Source organism: Nilaparvata lugens, chromosome X (genome assembly GCF_014356525.2).
Source record: "Nilaparvata lugens isolate BPH chromosome X, ASM1435652v1, whole genome shotgun sequence".
NCBI lineage: Eukaryota > Metazoa > Arthropoda > Insecta > Hemiptera > Delphacidae > Nilaparvata > Nilaparvata lugens.
The window spans coordinates 10968075-10983256 of NC_052518.1; the positions used below are offsets into that span (position 1 = coordinate 10968075).

The following is a 15182-nucleotide window of genomic DNA, read 5'->3' on the forward strand; positions in this document are numbered from 1 at the left end:
ATGCCTGACGGGGGCAAGACTCAATAAAGACAGTTTCAGACATGGAATCGTTATTTAGACGCCAGACAAGTTTACATCTCAGTCTGGACGTCGTTTGATAGCGACTGTCAACAGGACTCTAACTTTGTGTTGGCTGTGTATATTTCTCTCCTTGTCCAGCGTCTGTCCCAGTATTACAAGAACAATTCCTCTGTAAAGAGATCCACTACAAACTATCAACACATTCAATGAGAGACATTGATGATGTTTATAGAATAATTATTTATTTAATTGATGTTATAACACTTTGAAGTGAATTTCATGAAACTGAAACTATCACACATATCTAAATTACTGACTACTTTTTTTCCACCCCCACCCCCTCAATCACTATTCGCTTTCATGTTTTTATTGAATATTTCCTCAGTATTGTCACATTCTAATTTCTTAAAGAGGGTATTCTAAAATAATGTGTTTCTAAAGCCTTTTCGATAACTACCTGCTAACTAATCAATTACTCAATCGTAAATCTACTTAATCCGAATCCTTCTTCATCTGATTTGATTTTGCTGAATAATCAATAAATTGCGGGCGTGTTTCAATCTTTTTTCGAAGACGGTTCTCTTAAAATAATACGTTTATTGAGCCTTTTATTAGAGTAACTCTATCTCTTATGGTCAATCAATCACTCATCCCATTCAATTCAATGAGATATAGTCAGAAAAACATTTGGATTAGAGTAACTCTATCTCTAATGGTTGATCAATCAATCATCCCATTCAATCTATGACATATAATTAGAAATACATTTGGAAGAATATGTTCAAGACAGATGTGATACTACAGCAGTTGATAATGTTTATAGTCACACCTACGAGATCCACTTCTATAAATGCCAGCATTCAGGGAATGGGGAGCATAGAAGTTATTTTTTGGAATGCTAATAGTTGAAGTAAATCAGATATTTCCTAGATATTCTCACTTACAGAATAACACTTCACTTATATAGGCTACTTTTGTACAAATTAATAAAAACTTGTAGTACCCTTCATTATTAAAAACTTTAAAATATTTTAACGACTAGTTTAATAGGTCGAAGCTAGTCGTTAAAATATTTCAAAGTTTTTGATAATAAAGGGTACTACAAGTTTTTACTAACCGAACGTAGTGAGGTCTATTTTTCAACTCGATTTGCTTTTGTCTGTCTGTATGTAACGCGATTACGGCCAAACGCGTCGATAGAATTCGATGAGATTTGGCAGGAATATTCCTTTTTCAACTGCGCGTCGATGTATACACAAGTTTTATTGAAATTTTGCATTTTAAGGATAATATGAAAAGAAAATGAATTCCTCCATACTCTATTATCACTATATAATATATATTATATCATCTACTTTGAAGATAGGACCAATCAGACTATAGAATTATTCATAAATATTTGAATACTTTTATGATGCGTGCCCATCAGTATCACTATTCTCACATTTGAAAAAAAATAATAGGTGATTGAAAATAAAATAAAAATGATTAAATGACTGAATAATGCTGGAGAAATTATAATACTCTTCATTGAAAAAAAACATTTTAAAATAGTAGAGAAATATTTTTATCAGATTGAAAGATTATCACTAAACGGGATTAATATCATATGGGATTCAAATTAAAACGTAAACTTATTTTATTAACATAAGTGAGTTTTTGATCTTGGAGAAAACAAATAACAGTTTTTAAGAGTAAATTATGATTCAACTGTGAATTGTGATTCAACTGAATCAACTAGAACAGGTCACATCAGCAACTTATGGATGAGAAAACTGCGTGAGGTATACTGTTCACAGAGCTACAAGTATTGTTTTTATTAATCTCACTTACAGTATTATTGATAGTTCTAAGGTGTAGAATATTCATCATCCCATATTTATTTACTAATAAATCACAAATTTTCTGAGACTTCAAAGCCTAAAACAGACAAAATCGTAGCATCTTGGACTGATCGAAGTGAATTAACTGATTAGGAAAAGAGTTAGAGTGAGCGACTTATCGTGCAGTGAAAGCATCCCCCTGTCGAGAGAGGGGAGCAGACCATATAAAACCAAAGTGGTGTTTGTTTCTACATCAGATCCTGGTGCGAGAACACTGAAAAAGACTTTTCCTGGACAGAACTGTCGAGAAGAAAAGGAAGAAAACCTATGGCAGTGTGAGGAGGAAATAGTTTTTGTCTTCATTATTGGCGAAAGCTTAAAAAAGCGACCGCTTAGCAGCTAAATCGATGAAGGAAATAAATGATGTGTGACACAGCCCTGGGTCATGGGTGAGGGGAGATGGGTCCCAGTTGCATGCAACAACTCACACAAGCATTATGTTTCTTCGTAATGAGTTTTCCAAACTTGGTGAGTCTACGATTAGTTTCTACTATTTATTCTAGCATTCTAACATGCTAGATGAATATGTCCCAACTAACTAAATTGCACAATATAGAGAGTATACGCAATCAATATTTAGGAAACTAGTTTGAAAAATATGTTCAGTAAAATAGCCTTCCTACCGTCTAAGCCATGTTTTAATAAGTTATGACTCAATTTATGAAAATATTTCTCAATCACAAACTAAAACTAAATTATAACTACTAGATGGTTGATCGCACCACCATCGTCAGGTTTTAAACATAAATTTCAAATAAATGTTTACTAATAGTTTTGTTATTTTAAATATCATCTTCAAGTAAATTATTTAAGCAGCTGCCCCTATCCATCTACTATATACTATATTTACTATATACTATGTGAATGAGATGCTAGCTCCTCCTCCCCTTCGCCGAAAAAAAAATCTCGTAATGAGTCGAAAAAGATTTTTTGGGAAATTATTCTTGGCAGATGTATAATTGATCCTATAGCTACAGAAGCAGTTAATAATGTTTCCAGCCACAACCAAAGACCAATATTGGACAAAAATGAAGTATACAGTTTATAATTTAGAGTTCTATGAAATAAAATATAATTATTATATATGAAATATTTCTATTATGAAGGAATAGCAATATGAAAAAATAATGGAGATAAATGAAGTTTCTGAGTTCTGTTCTTTCCTTCGACTATTATACAGAGTGAGTCATATGTATGGGAACCCTTCGATATATTGGAGACTGTTGTAGATACAATACTGTAACTTCCAGGATAAGTTATTGGTCTAATACTCTACCTTTTGACGTACAACTGAATTTCAACCCCTCATAAGGGGGTGACTTAGGGGTTGTAACTAGAATTTTTTAAATGTAAACACCCATTGAGTGGTACATCATTTTGAAAGCCTTTTAAAACAAGAAAGATGGCATCGATAAAAATGTTCTATGATACTTGTATCCAAAATGGTGGGTGATTGGAGTTTTTGTTTTTAAGGAAATGAGGGTTTGTAACTTAAATATTTTAAATGTTAACACCCATTGTGTGGTACATCATTTTAAAGGCCTTGCTGAGACAAGGAAGATGACATCAATAGAAATATTCTATGATATTTTTATCTAAAATGGCGGCTGATTAAAGCTTTAGTTTTTAAAGAAATAATTATTGATAAAGTTCAATCAGCCGCCATTTTGGATAAATTGTCATAGAAAATTTTTATTGATGTCATCATTCTCGTTTTGAAAAGGCCTTTAAAACTATGTATCGCACAATGGGTGTTTACATTCAAAATATTTGAGCTACAACCCCTCATTTCCTTAAAAGCAAAAACTTCAATCAGCCGCCATTTTGGATACAAGCATCATAGAACATTTTTATCGATGCCATCTTTCTAATTTTAAAAAGGCCTTTAAAATGATGTACCACACAATGGGTGTTCACATTTAAAATATCGAGCTACAACCCCTAAGTCACACCCTTATGAGAGGTTGAAATACAGTTGAACGTCAAAAGGTAGAATATTTGACCAGTAACTTATCCTGGAAGTTATAGTATTATATCTGCAACAGTCTCCAATTTATTGAAGGGTTCCCATACATATGACTCATTCTGTATAAGAGAGCTCATTGATAATTTAGATAAAAGTCAATGTACTATTTTTTCTAGTGATGTATAGAAGAAAGTATTGTCAGTGGGTGAAGGTATAAGAAGTTTTTTGTGGAGAGAAGATTATCCAGAAAATTGTTTTAAATCTGAAATCTAAAATAATTATCTTTTGAACATATTCTATACAACTTATATAGTGAGATTCACGTTATAGTCAGTGGAAATAATAGGACCACTGGGATGCCGATTCTCTGCGTTATCATGCCTTCTATAGTAGTTTCTTTTGTATCTGATGTGATATTTATTTATCAATACTTTACTTTACTTCATCCGGCTCTACAGTCCTGGGTGGACTTTGGCCTCCTCAACATAGCGCCTCCATTCGTCTCTATCCTGAGCACTCCGTCGCCAGTTTGCCACGCCCAGCACCCGGAGGTCTCCAATCACGTCGTTCAGCCATCTTGTCCGTGGTCGACCTCTCTTTCTCGTCCCAAGCATTCTTTCTTCCAGGAGTCTTGATGGTATCCTCTCGTCCTGGTATCCTCTATTTTATTTATCAATAGTAGTTGATTTATAGGGAAACTATATTTTTGAGGGATTAACTGAGTTTAAACATCTGGGCTCAGCTATTAATAACAAAAACGATTTGAGTAGTAGAATAATGAGTGCAAATAGAACTTACTTCCGTTACAAACACTTTACTTCCGTTACAAACACATCTTCTGCTCAAGACTGGTCTCCCGTAGCATTAAAATGAAACTCTATAGAACTCTTATCCGGCTTATTGCTACATTCGGATACGAAACATAGACACTTCTCATGAATGAAGTAAAAGCTCTCAGAGTCTTCGAACGAAAAATTATCAGAAGAATATGGGGACCCATAAGAACAGCTGAATGTTGGGTCATTCGAAGTAATGAAGAGTTAAATAATATACTTGGAAGGGAAGATATTGTACATTTCATCAATTCGCAACGGATTGGTCATGTTGAGAGAATGAATAAAGAAAGGTTGCCAAAGGCCATATTGGAGGCAAGAATTGAAGGCACAAGATGAAGAGGGAGACCAAGAAGGTGGCTGGAAGATGTGGAGAGAGATCTGCGAGTGTTGGGAATTAGGGGATGGAAGAGAGTTGCTGGTGATAGAGACAGATGGAAAGGAATTGTCATGGAAGCCGAGGTCCACATAGGACTGTAGTGCTAAAGGAAGAAGAAGAAGAGAAGTTGATTTATAGATTTGAATGTTGAATCTAGTTAATTAAACTCACTCATTAATAGTAATAAAATATATTTTATTCACCAAGAAAATATATTTTTCGCCCCACTTGGATGTAATGAGCTGGTTTTCGTGCGTCATATGGAGGCCGAAAATGATTGTTTTCTGACCAGGCCGGTAAAAGTTTTACGGCCGTAAAATAACCTTGAAGTCAGCTGATTCTGATTTGAAGTGAACGTGTTTACAAAATGGTTTATGAAACGGAATCAGTTTATGCTTCTAGAATTGAATAAGTATTCTGCAATAAGATACTATCATTTTATTTGGATGAATAAAATACAGATAAGATATATATTATAAACTATTCAAATTCGATTTTCAGAGTAGGATAGAACTTCTAACCTAAACTTCCGAAGTCAATGACAACAAGCATTGTTGACGTTGACATTCAGATTGGTCAAATTTCAAGTTTGCTAAAACAGCTGATCGAAAAACTTTTCATTATTTGTGTTTATTATTCAAGAATCAAAACATTTATAATAATATCATCTTATTGTCATTTGGAAGAATAAAAAGTATAAACTCAACCTCTCACATAATTGAACATAATCTTTTAGGTTATTTAGACAAATCAGAATAAAAAATAAAAATACTTGGACAATTTCCTGATATTCAGATTACCTCAGATTTGCTAGAGCTATGACCTTCCTGTTTTGCTTTCGGAAGTGCCCAATAAACAATTATTCTCATATTTATATTGTTTATTTTTCTGTGTGGCGAAAAATAACGTTCTCACCATGGGCAAAAATGTTTTTCCGGCTCTCAATCTTTTCTAGTCCTCGGCCTACGGCCTCGGACTTGAAAACCGATTTCGAGCCGGAAAAATCTCGTTTTCGGCCCTAGGTGCGAAATATACTATTCTCATGATTCAATGATACATTTTCATTCATATTTTAAATAAAATATTTCGGTAGTTCATTATATTCCTTCAAAATTTGGCATCGATTTGGCACCAGCACAGAGATAGGAAAGGATTAATCAGATGTAAGGTGTGTTTAGGAAAGGTGTGTTTCGGATGGACACGTTAACCGTCGGACCCGGCTGCCTAAAAAGTAGTCGTTAGGTCATGTCAGAGGCCCTGAATTGATCAGTTGCGACCTGAAAACTCTGACACCAGACCTGAGCCAGCCTGTTCACTCGATATTATTATTATTATTATTACATTAATGTACATTGTTTATTAGTTTCATCCAAGCTCGATTTAGGTACATTGATATTATATTGATAAACTTACATTACACCTGCTTTTGATGAAGGTAAATCCACTAATCACATCCCCGACCCCAAACGCCAAACTTAGTTTCTCCAGTTGCGAATGAAGCAGCATATGAAGATGCTTTTTGTGAAGTACTTTTTCTCTCCGACAACTTCCAACATTTCCGCCAAAACATGACCGGCTGAAATTAAGAAGATAAGAATAGAGGATAATAGTTTAGAGGATAAGAATACAAGGATAAGATTCTTTATTTATATGATTGTAGTAAAAACCAAAACTGTATTGTATCATATTGTGAAATTCGGTTGTAAGGATGAGGAGGGTTCAATTTCCTATCACCTATATAAATGGCTTACTCTCATATTCTCATAGATGAATTAGTTTTATTTCATTAATGTATCCACATTTTTAGAAGAAGAAGAAGAAGAAGAGAAGAAGAAGAAGAAGGAAGAAGAAGAAGAAGAAGAAGAAGAAGAAGAAGAAGAAGAAGAAGAAGAAGAAGAAGGAAGAAGAAGAAGAAGAAGAAGAAGAAGAGAAGAAGAAGAAGAAGAAGAAGAAGAAGAAGAAGAAGAAGAAGAGAAGAAGAAGAAGAAGAAGAAGAAGAAGAAGAAGAAGAAGAAGAAGAAGAAGAAGAAGAAGAAGAAGAAGAAGAAGAAGAAGAAGAAGAAGAAGAAGAAGACTACTGTATTCACATTTTTGTATTCACAAATCGGAATATCCCTTGATCATCTGTTTCTCCGTTATTCAAAATAAATTGACACTGTATGGAAGTAACTTTGATTTCCAAATCTGAACAGTAGCTTGGTTCATATATTTAAAGAAAAACTGTGATTCAATTCTAAAAATTTTAATTGCATGTTTCAAAACACAAATAAAAGAATTAGAAAACTACAAGAGAAAACATATAGATTGTTTTATTCTATGATATTACGTAGGGATTGATTGATTCTCACTTTTCAAAAAGTCATATCAACATGACAAAAAGTTTGCACGTACAGTATTTTCATGAGCACATCTGTGCTTACAATGCAATACAGCAAGTTTTGCACTCTTTAAAATAAGTCATTACTATTTTTGAGCTGAATTCTATTACCAATTTTACCATAATATCAATTAATTATACATCAAGTTTTTTCTTGGAGTGGAAAGTTATTTTCATTTGTTAACAAGTCAATAGAGATGATAACTGACCCCATATGATTGGGATAAAGTCTTTCTACAAAAAGGTATTCACATTTCCAATCACATATCGGAGAATCCCTTGATCATCAGTTTTCCTTTATTCGAAATAAATTGACACTGTATGGAGGTAACTTTGATTTCCAAATCTGTACAGTAGCCTGGTTCATATATTATTTAAAGAAAAACTGTGATTCAATTCTAAAAAAATATTTAAATTAAATATTTTATTCACATTTTCTAATCACATATCGGAAAATCCCTTGATCATCAGTTTTCCTTTATTCGAAATAAATTGACACTGTATGGAGGTAACTTTGATTTCCAAATCTGTACAGTAGCCTGGTTCATATATTATTTAAAGAAAAACTGTGATTCAATTCTAAAAATTTATTTAAATTAAATATTTATTCGATTTTTTCCGTGAATTATCAATTTTTGGATGAGATTTATTTTCTAGAATGATCAATTTTTCACTTGATTGTTCTACTATTATGATCTCTTATTTCAGTTTTTGAAGTTTAGCCAACATAACAAAGAGTTTTCAATTTTATTGAGAGTTTATACGTCAGTGGATTCATCAAGCTTAAAGGTTCACTGCAGGGTTCGAAATAAAATGTGGATATAAAAGAAAGATGGACTCTGTCGTAAAAAAGAGCCAGCCGATCAAAGAGCTGAACCACGCAAAGCTATAACGTGGCATTTTTCCGTTTCGAAGTGCATTGAGTGATTGTTAGCATTTTTATTACAGTGGTTGCGTTCTACGTGAGTCAAACAAATGGGTGCACGTAGTGCCCCTAGACTAGTCTAGCCTAGTTCTAAGTCCAAGGAAATAAGATTCATTCAAAACTTATGGGTGGTTGAAACACTGAATGTTATTCGTGAAATTCAGGTGGAAATCGGGATACATTTCTAGACTTTGCTTCTCATCAATTCATTGATAATTTTCTATAAAACCTCGAAAACCCCATCATCAATTAATATTGTTTTGTATTCACATAAATTGGCGGAGATTTGATCATATAATTGTCCATTCTTTGGGAAGAATACTCAGAATATCCTTCCCAGAAACTCTTTACCAATTATCATAGGGATTACAAATATAGAGGCAGAGCAGAGCTTTAGTCCTGTCAAGGAAAGGTTATAGAGGAAAAAGTTGCGAAGACAATTTTTACCCCACAGTTCTATTTAGGGTAGTAAGAAGGAAAAAATATCAAAAGTTCCCACCCCTACCCCCTGTGCTAAGGGGGTGGGGGTGGTTTAAAAGTATCATTTTTTGGTTTCTCGCATAAAACTCAAAAACTATGTATCTTAAGGACTTGACTGTCATATAAGTTGTGGGATGAATATTGTAGGAAATTATGTAAGCTTCAATTTGTTATATGACAGTCAAGTCCTTAAGATACATAGTTTTTGAGGTTTATGCGAGAAACCAAAAAATGGTACCTTTAAATCACCCCCACACGCTTAGCACAGGAGGCAGGGGTGGGGACTTTTGATATGTTTACCTCCTTACTACCCAAAATAGAACTGCGGGGTCAAAAATTGTCTTCCCAACTTTTCCCTCTATACCCTTTTTTGAGCATTCATTGCCTGTACTACTTCTCTATTCTCAAATACTTTTTCCAATGCTATATTAATTAGCGTTAATTCTAACTGTATCAACCACTTACAAATACAGTGAACCAAATGTTTAGTTGAAATAATTAATAGATATAACGATGAAATTTTTATAATATTAACGATTATTAAATAGAAAGACTAAGAAATTGTCGAAAACCACACATTTTATTGATAGTTAGAAAGACTAATTTCTCAGTATTTTTATTTAATATGAATAAGTACCACAATATCAGTTTCTCAATCACACAAAAAAATTATTATGATGATTCAAACATCACAAAAACACTTTCAATTTTCTATTAAATCTTCAACTTTCAATTTTTCTATTCATTTGTATTTCATTTTTTCATACGGATATCTTTGTTCAGCCACTTTGAACTAGCAAATCAATCAAAATACTTTACAGATTTTAGAACTTACGTAGATTGTTGAAAGGTCCCTCAACCTTGAGATAGTCGTCACTTTCAACAAGATCCCTGATGACATCATTGTCGTCATCTCCATAACAGATCAGATCGAAGTGCTCAGAAATGCTGGAGAGGGATGCTCTCTTTAGCGACGGGGGGTAATGCCTTCGGGGCATTTTAAGACCTGCAAAAATTACAACTCCACTAGAATTTATTGAGTCTCCACTAGACTCACTTGAACTTGAAATAGATTAGAAACACTTACGTTTGAAGTAGTAATTAATTACTACTCAAGTGGTGGAGCGCTTCGGGACTTTATGTCCATCTTCAACACTCAAGTGTTCAATCTCAAGTGTTGAATCAACATAACGTTACAACAACACAACGAATTAACAAATTAACGACACAACACAGATAACGTCTGAACAATTTCAACAAAGTGAATAGTGGATTTTGCTATTATCATGTGCATAAAATTACACTGGTCTGTCGTTGAAAAGTATTTAGATTGTTCTGTAATTTGGTATTCATTAATACACTCAACAAATTGTATTGTAGTTTGTATAGCAGATTCAATAGTGTATAATACTTTCGAGAATATTAAAACCGAAACTGGAGTTGATATATTTAATGATTACCCAAGTGATAATCATAGAGTTGATGTCATGAGGAAAATAATATGATTAAGTTTGTAGAGTGAATATTGATGAGGAACGTTTCCATAATTGAACGAACTTGAGAATTTGTCAAAAAATCCACATTTTATAAGTCCATATATTAACGATTGAGAAAACACACCTTAGTAAATTGACAAGCGTCTTGTTGAATCGTTCAAATAGAACAGCTGTTTTAGTTCGACATCAGCCTCTTTTTTGTCATCCACCTCCAATATTTTGTCTGTATACATTGTGCATGTTTAATTTATTGAATGTTATGTTGTTGAATAGAATTGGAACAGATTTATAATCCATTTTATTCAAGGGCGTTAACACAGAGAGAGCTGTGATTAAGTTGTCCAAAAGTGAGCCAATACAAGACAAGATTCAAAAACCTCCAGCAATTACAAGCTAACCAATGAGAAAGTAGATAGGTAGTATAAATCTACTTTGGTAGGTAGGTAGATTTATATAGTAGTATAGTTATTTATTTAGTAGTAGATGGTAGGTAGTATAAAGAGGCTTTGCTAATCAGATAAATTGAGACGGATATGATATATCGAGAAACATTTTTGTTTGTATTCTTTGATATAATTTGTTCGTTGTGATTTGGGATATCCACACTCATCAAACCTAAAGTTACAAAGAACACAAAAAATGTGAGCCAATATGAGTCCAGATTCATAAATTTAAGCAAACCACAAGTGATTACATAGTATTACATTCTATACTCTCCAGAAGTATAGAAGTATTCTAAAGTATTACATTCTTTACTCATACTCTCTGGTGATAACTCAAATCAACAGTCAGCTGGACGATGAGTCAGTACAATTATTTTTTATCTCTTACACTTTTAATGTTATCCTGTTATATCCTAGAAGATGACAAAGGAGCGAGTTTGGAAAAGGATACTATAAAATAATATCCTCCCCATGCAGATTCTACTTGAAGAGGGAGGGAGTAAGTGATTGAAAGGGAGAGGAACCGTTAGAGAATGTCGAAATCATGGCCTAAGAATAAGGAACCAATGACACCCCTCCAAGCTCTCCATACTCTCTTCTCATTGGTGGATTGATTGGAACGCCTACTGGTGCAGTTCTCTATACTGTCGGTAGGTGGCACCAGCTACTGGGTTATACCTGTACACTTCATAATATTACTGAGTCAATCTCCCGATTGAAATATTTAAACTAGTGAGTTTAATTCTAACCCTTAATTCTAACAGGAGGAGATATCATGCATTTAAGGCAGATAATGAGAAAGAGTTATTTAACAAAGTGGTTCTATCTAAGGGAATTTGAAAGGTATAATCTCCTCCACTTGTAACTCTACCATGCATATTTCTCATGGAAGTGTGAGATTCCACTAAATAAGTAGGTGTGTTGAATTTTAATACTTTGTTCAGCAGGCAACAGATCGGGTATTCTCTTCCATGATTTGATAAGGTTTGATGATTGTATTAATGGAGTGATATTGTTTTTTTTGTTTTTGTTTGTAGTTTTCTGCTCGTAAGCAGGTCCTTCTATATGGCAGCAGCCCTCCACTCTCTTCTATTCTCTGCCAGTCGCTTCGTTGCATAGTAGCTCATCCCCTCCTTGATGTCGTCCAACATTTTGTATCTTCTTCTCCCTCTTCCTCTTCTTCCCTGAATGGTCCCCTCCATGGCATCCATCAACAAGCATTGCCGTCTCATCCAATGTCCCAGCCATCTCCTCTTTCTTCCCTTTATCACATCCAGCAGACTCCTTCTTTCCCCAACCCTCCTCAACACCTCCTCGTTTGTAACTTTATCCCTCCAACTGATCCCCTCCATCCTTCTCCATATCCACATTTCCAATGCCTCAAGCCTCCTCTTATTCTCCTTTCTCAGCGTCCAAGTTTCTGCACCATACAGTGCCACACTCCAAACATAGCACTTTATTAGCCTTTTCCTTAGTGTCTTGTCCAGTTGGCTACAAAGAATTCTCTTTTTCTTATTGAATGCTGTTTTTGCCATAGCATTTCTTACTTTGATTTATTTGTTGCATTTCATATCCTCTTCCATATTAATATTGATATAGTTATCATATTTTAAATCGAAAATAGATTTAATACAATCATTATTAAAAACTACCTGTAATCCATGTGAAAGGCATTGAGAGATGTCACAATACAAAGAATATGAAGAGTAAGATTGACAGAGAGAAGGACCGACAGAGTATGCCAAGAATGGCTTAAGAATAAGGAACCAATGATACGCCTCCAAGCTATCCATACTCTCTTCTGATTGGTGGATTGGGATGCCTACTGGTATAGTTCTCAATTCTGTCTGAAGTTTTGGTTTATATAATATGTACACTTCATAATATTGTCCGTATTTGAACTAGTGAGACCCCTGGGTTAGAGAACTATTCTACCCATTAACTAATCTACTAGTTTTAAAATCAGCAGCTTCTGTTTATATGTGAACTAGCCGTCAGGCTCGCTTCGCTCGCCATATCCGGATAGCCAGGGGCGGCGACTGGATCGTCCAAAAATGAGATTAGTGGGCTCGCTTTGCTCGCCTGCATTTTTCATTTGAGCATGCTTCATTCCATCAGAAAGTCAAAGTACTGAGAAAACACAGAAAAGCTGGGAGAAATCGTTGGAAAAACGCTGATTTTGGGCGTATCTTTGATGAAATATTAGTCACCTCATTACAAAATTTTTAAACCCTAGTAAATTTGAACATTTTCTGTTCATTTGTTCTCGATAAAGCTGAGAAAACGCTGGAAAAACGCAGATTTTGGGCGTATCTTTGGAAATTTTTCTAAATCCGTTCTTAGTGTGCCTCTAAAGGTCAAATTGAACATACCTACCAAATTTGAACGATTTTTAGTTCTGCGAGTGAGTGAATGAGTGCCATTTCGCTTTTATATATATAGATTGAAAGAACTCTAGTGAATAAATCATATCAGTAAGAACTCTCTACGTTCGTTCAATACCTATAAAGGTATGCATCCTGTTTTTTGTTGAAAATCGTGTTTCAAAATCAATAAGCTCAAAAGATGATGGGATATTGATAAATCAAGAGTATTTTGATTCAGTACATGAAAACCATAAAAAGCTTTTTCAATGTTCAGAATCACTGACATGAAAAATCATTGGTCAGAATCATTTCCTTAACAAAATGGAAGTCATACTAGGTAATCACTTGTAATTGGTAGGAGTTGTGCAGCGTCGTAGATGACCTTCTCCAATAAAAAGAAGGGGAAGATTTTTTATTCTCATTCTATCAAAACGTCTGACTCGATTCTACTCTTGTGTTGTTTTAGAAATTCTATTCCTGCCTAATTTTTATTTTTATAATAATTATTATTATAACTAATTGACTAACAATTTTTTAAAAAATTGATTTATCATTATTTCTAATCAAATGAGGCCTCAGGCTCACTAAGGTCCTTCTCGATTTACATTTCCTCTATGCACCACTGGCCTATTCTAAATTTAAAAAATAATTATCTAGCAAGAAAAATAGTTTTAAATAAGATTACAGCAAATAACAATGCAATTGTAACTAATAACAAAAAGGTGAGGGCCTCACTCAGTATGAAAATATATAATACCTACGATGTGTTCATTTCAAGTAATTAAAAAAATAGTGTTTCATCAACTCGTCAACTCTATTTTGTCGTGTAGAAGTGGTATGAATTAGGTCAGTTTGAAATTGAAAAAATATAATATATACAGGTGATTTCCGGTACTTCAACATATTAAATTGGTTTTGAAAGTCTTGAGAATCAATTTAAGGAAATGTGACTTACCGTATTCGTGAATCAATAGAACTTCATAGTTCACTCCGTACGGGTGAATAAATTGGAATAAAAATTTAAGACAGACAACAGAAATCACGTGACGGCGCATTTTAACGTACAGACAGTGACAGCCTGTGTGATAAATCCTAAAACAGAACTCAACAGTCAGCTGTTAAGTAACTAACATTTTTTCTTTTGTATTTTAAATGTTTTCCTGTTATATCCTCAAAAAGGACAATAGATTGAGTCAATTTCTCTGGCCAACGAACTTGATCTATATAATGGTTCAAAGAGAATGTGTTATAATTTGAAGCTAATTGATGAAACCAATCAAAACTAATCTTTGAACAAACATACAAACCACAAACGGACAACGTTTCGAGGTGCTAGTTGTCAGTAAGAACTTGCTACACCCATTCAATGAAAACATTGGAATATTTCTGAGCAGAACTCATTTACTTCTTCTTGTTATCGTTCAGTATCTAGGTCAATAGTTTTTTCATGTTGTGCGGTTTGCATCCCTTGCCCCTTAATGAAAATCACATATCAGTCAGTACAAGAGTAAATCATGGTAACTCTTATATCCCAATTATCAATATTATTATATCAAGTTCGTTTTATATTCTATTTTCAACTTGTTTTCTAGGGGTAGATTAGAAAGTTTTTCCCGGATCATACAACTGTTGATCAAGATTCTTTTTTCAAACTCTTGCTAGGTTTTCAAGTAGCTTGGAATAGTCAAGCGCCACTAATTGCAAGATGCCACTAAATCATGCAATCTGGTGGGTAATTAGCGTAATTGTAATAATTTTAAAAATTAAATTGAGCAGCTTTATCTTCTTAAGCTTTGAAGGGAATAAAATGAGATAGGAGTTTTTCAAATACCATACAGACTATGCATGAAATCAAAAATAGCATAAGCTGACAATCATTTAAACAAACCTAATATGAGTTGATGACGATGGATTGTTTACTTTTTAGATGAGTTGCTTCAAGAAATTCAATATCTACCATATTACTCAATTGACTCCAATTAAATTAATATATAATGCATTATAGAATTGCAA

The 15182-nt window shown here is 33.8% G+C and overlaps 1 protein-coding gene across 1 annotated transcript in view; it reads right to left on the reverse strand.

The window, feature by feature from the left end:
- Nucleotides 1-15182, reverse strand: part of LOC111046079 — a 41457-nt gene that overhangs the window by 25562 nt on the left and 713 nt on the right. Inside the window, exons 2-3 of the mRNA XM_022331568.2 lie at nucleotides 9700-9870; nucleotides 6496-6658 (exon numbers count right to left, since the gene is read on the reverse strand). Of these exons, the coding sequence (XP_022187260.2) occupies nucleotides 6496-6588 (93 nt within the window). The 5' untranslated portion in view covers nucleotides 6589-6658; nucleotides 9700-9870. The remainder of the gene's footprint in view (nucleotides 1-6495; nucleotides 6659-9699; nucleotides 9871-15182) is intronic.